General features: G+C 55.8%; 1 protein-coding gene across 1 annotated transcript in view; it reads left to right on the plus strand.

The window, feature by feature from the left end:
* MVB12A (multivesicular body subunit 12A) overlaps nt 1-3,456 on the plus strand; it is a 35,990-nt gene extending 32,534 nt beyond the window's left edge. Inside the window, exons 8-13 of the mRNA XM_011990149.1 lie at nt 391-517; nt 1,668-1,787; nt 1,863-1,969; nt 2,176-2,237; nt 2,791-2,847; nt 3,079-3,456. Coding sequence (XP_011845539.1) covers nt 391-517; nt 1,668-1,787; nt 1,863-1,969; nt 2,176-2,237; nt 2,791-2,847; nt 3,079-3,141 — 536 coding nt within the window. The 3' untranslated portion in view covers nt 3,142-3,456. The remainder of the gene's footprint in view (nt 1-390; nt 518-1,667; nt 1,788-1,862; nt 1,970-2,175; nt 2,238-2,790; nt 2,848-3,078) is intronic.
* Nucleotides 3,457-4,364: the final 908 nt, after the last annotated feature.

The following is a 4,364-nucleotide window of genomic DNA, read 5'->3' on the forward strand; positions in this document are numbered from 1 at the left end:
AAAAAAAAAAAAAGAAAACAGGCCTTGAGCCAGATTTGGCTCACAGGTGCTAGCTGGCCAACTTCTATAGGATTAGAGGACTCAGAGAAAGTAAGCTTTGAGGGCCAGGATGGGCACCCAGCTCTGTCTGATTCCACAGCTAGCCACCCCATGAATGCACCTTCATATCACCAAAGATCAGTCTACTCCAGTGGCTCCTAAAGGCTGCCTGGAATCCCCTCCTTCATCTATACCATTCATGATTTAACCACTCCTCCCACCCCCCATCCCCAATGCTGTCCATGTGGCTGCCTTAAACAGCACCCTGGTGAGCCTCATCCTGGAGTCATCTTTGGGCCCTCCCACCCCTTCCTGGCTTCCCTGTCTTATTCCCCTGCCCCCTACTCCCAGAGGCCTCTGTGTCCAAGAAGAAACGCATGTGTGTGAAGCTGTTGCCCCTGGGAGCTGCAGACACAGCTGTGTTTGATGTCCGGCTGAGTGGAAAGACCAAGACAGTACCTGGATACCTTCGAATAGGGTAGGGCCACCCCCCAGTGTCTAGCTACCTTCCCTGCCCTCCCAAATCATGATCTCGCAAATCTGACCCTCAGAGACAACCTTGAGGTCTCCTGTTCCTTCTGCCACCTTCCGAGCCTCAGATTCTTCATGTTAAAACCGAGACATATATACCATCTTGTAGGACTCATGAGGAGTCAGTGACTTGGTATCTCAAGTAGACAGAACAGGACTGAGCGCGGTGACTCACACCTGTAATCCCAGCACTTTGAGAGGCAGAGATGGGCGGATCACAAGATCAAGAGATCCAGACCATCCTGGCTAACATGTTGAAACTCCATCTCTACTGAAAATACAAAAAATTAGCCGGGCGTGGTGGCACACGCCTATAGTCCAGCTACTTGGGAGGCTGAGGCAGGAGAATAGCTTGAATCTGTAAGGTGGAGGTTGCAGTGAGCTGAGATCGTGCCACTGCACTCCAGTCTGGGGAACAAAGCGAGACTCTGTCTCAAAAATAAAATAAAATAAAATAAAATAAAAAATAAAAAAAATAAAATAAAATAGACAGAATGATGATTTGAACCCAGCAGTATTAGTTTGGTGTGGTGCTTAGGGTGCGGGTCAAGATGCTAAAACAAAAATCCCTTAAAAGGCTGGGTGCGGTGGCTCACACCTGTAATCCCAGTACTTTGGGAGGCCGAGGCAGGTGGATCACCTGAGGTCAGGAGTTCGAGACCAGCCTGGCCAACATGGTGAAACTCTGTTTCTACTTAAAAAAAAAAAAAAAAAATTAGCTGGGCGTGGTTGCCTGTAATCCCAGCTACTCCAGAGGCTGAGGCAGGAGAACTGGTTGAACCTGGGAGGTGGAGATTGCAGTGAGCCGAGATCACGCCATTGCACTCCAGCCTGGGCCACATGAGTGCTACTCCAGAGGCTGAGGCAGGAGAATTGCTTGAACCTGGGAGGTGGAGATTGCAGTGAGCCGAGATCACGCCATTGCACTCCAGCCTGGGCCACATGAGTGAAACTCCATCTCAAAAAAAAAAAAAAAAAAAATCCCCCAAAAGACAGAGGTCACCTGGAGGCCCAGGTCCCCTGCCTTTCCCAGGGGCTATCCTCAACCCTGGCCCCACATGGGGCCAGCATCCCTCCTACCTTCCCTCCCGGTCCAGGGACATGGGCAGCTTTGCCATCTGGTGCAAGAAGGCCAAGGCCCCGAGGCCAGTGCCCAAGCCCCGAGGTCTCAGCCGGGACATGCAGGGCCTGTCTCTGGATGCAGCCAGCCAGCCGAGGTGAGCCCTCAGGCATCGGAGTGGGGGTGGCCGTGGGGGTAGGATGAAGCCTAACCTGGGTCATCCCACCTCCAGTAAGGGCGGCCTCCTGGAGCGGACACCGTCAAGGCTGGGCTCTCGGGCATCCACTCTGCGGAGGAATGACTCCATCTACGAGGCCTCTAGCCTCTATGGCATCTCAGGTGAGCACAGAGTGGGGAAACTGAGGTACAGAGGTGGAGGGTGTGATTGTCTTGAGATTACACGACCAGGAAGGATCTTCCTACCTCCCTCTCCCAGCTCTAGATTCTGTAAAGACTGAAAGAGCCAGGCTGTGTGGGGTTGGCCTCTGCAGGTGGGGCGGACAGTTCCCTGCACCTCACCTCCTCCCCTCTCATATGTTTTTCAGCCATGGATGGGGTTCCCTTCACACTCCACCCACGATTTGAGGGCAAGAGCTGCAGCCCCCTGGTGAGTTGGGGTCTCGGGGAGCCTGGGTCTGCGCCTGCCATCACCATTCTGGGTGCCAGGACATCCCTGTATCCAGCGCCCCAGCACAGAGGGCCACGTCCAGGGTTGGGGCTGGAGTGTGTCACCTCCAGGTGGCAGCTGGAAGGTCTTCAGTCTCAGAATGGGGAGGGGTCCATCCAGAGAAAGCAGCTGGACACCAGTAGCTAGAGGCTGTGACAAGAAGGGGGAGGGATGCCGGGCGCGGTGGCTCACGCCTGTGATCCCAGCACTTTGGGAGACAAGGCAGGTGGATCATTTGAGGTCAGGAGATGGGAGACCAGCCTGGCCAACATGGTGAAACCCCGGCTCTATTAAAAATACAAAAATTAGCCAGGCGTGGCTTTAGAGACGTTGTCTCTAAAAACAAAACAAAACAAAAAAAAGAAGGGGGAGGGATGACGAGGGAATATTCGAGGAGTGTGGGGGCGGGGGGAGAGCAGGACTCCTTGAAGAGGAGGGAAAGGGGGTTTCAGGTTGGGATCGGGCCCAAGGCTGATCCACCTCTGCCCGCCAGGCCTTCTCTGCTTTTGGGGACCTGACCATCAAGTCTTTGGCGGACATTGAGGAGGAGGTGGGTGCAGGGCTAGGGAGGAGGTGCCTGAGGGGCTGGGACCCCAACCCCCCTCCGCCCCAGGCTGTCCCAGTCTTCCCCATCCCCACGTGCCCCCAGATGCACCCCATCTCTCCAGGACTGAAGACCACTCAAGTCCCTAAGTAGCCCCTCTGCCATTCCTCAGTCACCCCCGCTTTGGTCCTCTCTTTACTGTGGCACCTGCTCACTCTCACTCTCCCCTTCCCCCAGTATAACTACGGCTTCGTGGTGGAGAAGACCGCGGCTGCCCGCCTGCCCCCCAGCGTCTCGTAGTCCCTCACCCGTCCGTCCGCGGGAAGAGCCCCCTTACGCCACCCCCGGCCAGCCTGGGGCCACCCCGCCTCACTGCATCCTGGGAACCTCCGCCCTGCAAGGCTTTGCTATCTTCAGCCACTGGGCGGAGCTGCAGCTCTGGAGGAGGGGGCGGGTCGAGGCTGCGTGGTGATGGGGTCTCCACCCCCAGGCCCTGCCGGGCAGGGCTGGAGCTGGACAGAAGCCAGTGCCTTTAAGTCATTCGTGTCAAAACCCTCTGGGGTCCGGAGGCAGCGCAGGTGTCCTCCTGGCAATAAACACTACCTGGTTCACGCCTTCTGGAGTCCCGATCCTGCCACTCTCCACACTAGGCACGTGGAGCTGAGACTCGGCCGCTCTTGCACTGGGCAAGTGGGTGAAATGGCGGGGAGGCGGTGCTGCTGGTCTCCGGTTTTTGTTTGTTTGTTTGTTTGTTTCTGAGATGGGGTCTCCCTCTGTGCCCCAGGCTGGGGTACAGTGGCAGGATCTTGGCTCACTGCAACCTCCACCTTTGGGGTTCAAGCGATTCTCCTCGCTCAGCCTCCCGAGTGGTTGGGATTACAGGCGTCTGCCACCACGCCCGGCTAATTTTTTGTATTTTTTATAGACAGGGTTTCACTGTGTTGGCCAGGCTGGTCTTGAACTCCTGACCTCAGGGGATCCGCCCACCTCGACCTCCCAAAGTGTTGGGATTACAGGCGTGAGCCATCGCGCCCGGCTTGGGTCTCCCATTCTACAGAGTGGGAAACTGAGGCTCAGGGAGTGAGTGAGTCTGGATGCTAGATCATAGAGAAGACCTGGTCTCGGCCCTCCATCATTGGGCATAACAATAAAACAAATACTGTTTCCATTGGAGTGGCCACATCCCCAACACGTGATACACATTATTACCTCATTCAGTCTCCCTACAACCCACTGGGAAGCCCAGGTTTTGTTGCTGTTTTCCAGATAGAGAAACTGCGACAGGGATGCTAAGGCCACAACTGGGACTCAAACCCAGCAATTGCTGTTTCCTTTCTCCTTTCCTTTCCTCCCCTTCCCCTTCCCCTTCCCCTTCCCCTTTTCCTTTTCCTTTCCGAGTCTTGCTCTGTTGCCCAGGCTGGAGTGCAGTGGCGCAATCTCCGCTCACTGCAAGCTCCGCCTCCCAGGTTCACGTCATTCTCCTGCCTCAGCCTCCCGAGCAGCTGGGACTACAGGCGCCCGCC

Source organism: Mandrillus leucophaeus, unplaced genomic scaffold (genome assembly GCF_000951045.1).
Source record: "Mandrillus leucophaeus isolate KB7577 unplaced genomic scaffold, Mleu.le_1.0 Scaffold11, whole genome shotgun sequence".
In the NCBI taxonomy this organism is placed as follows: Eukaryota; Metazoa; Chordata; class Mammalia; order Primates; family Cercopithecidae; genus Mandrillus; species Mandrillus leucophaeus.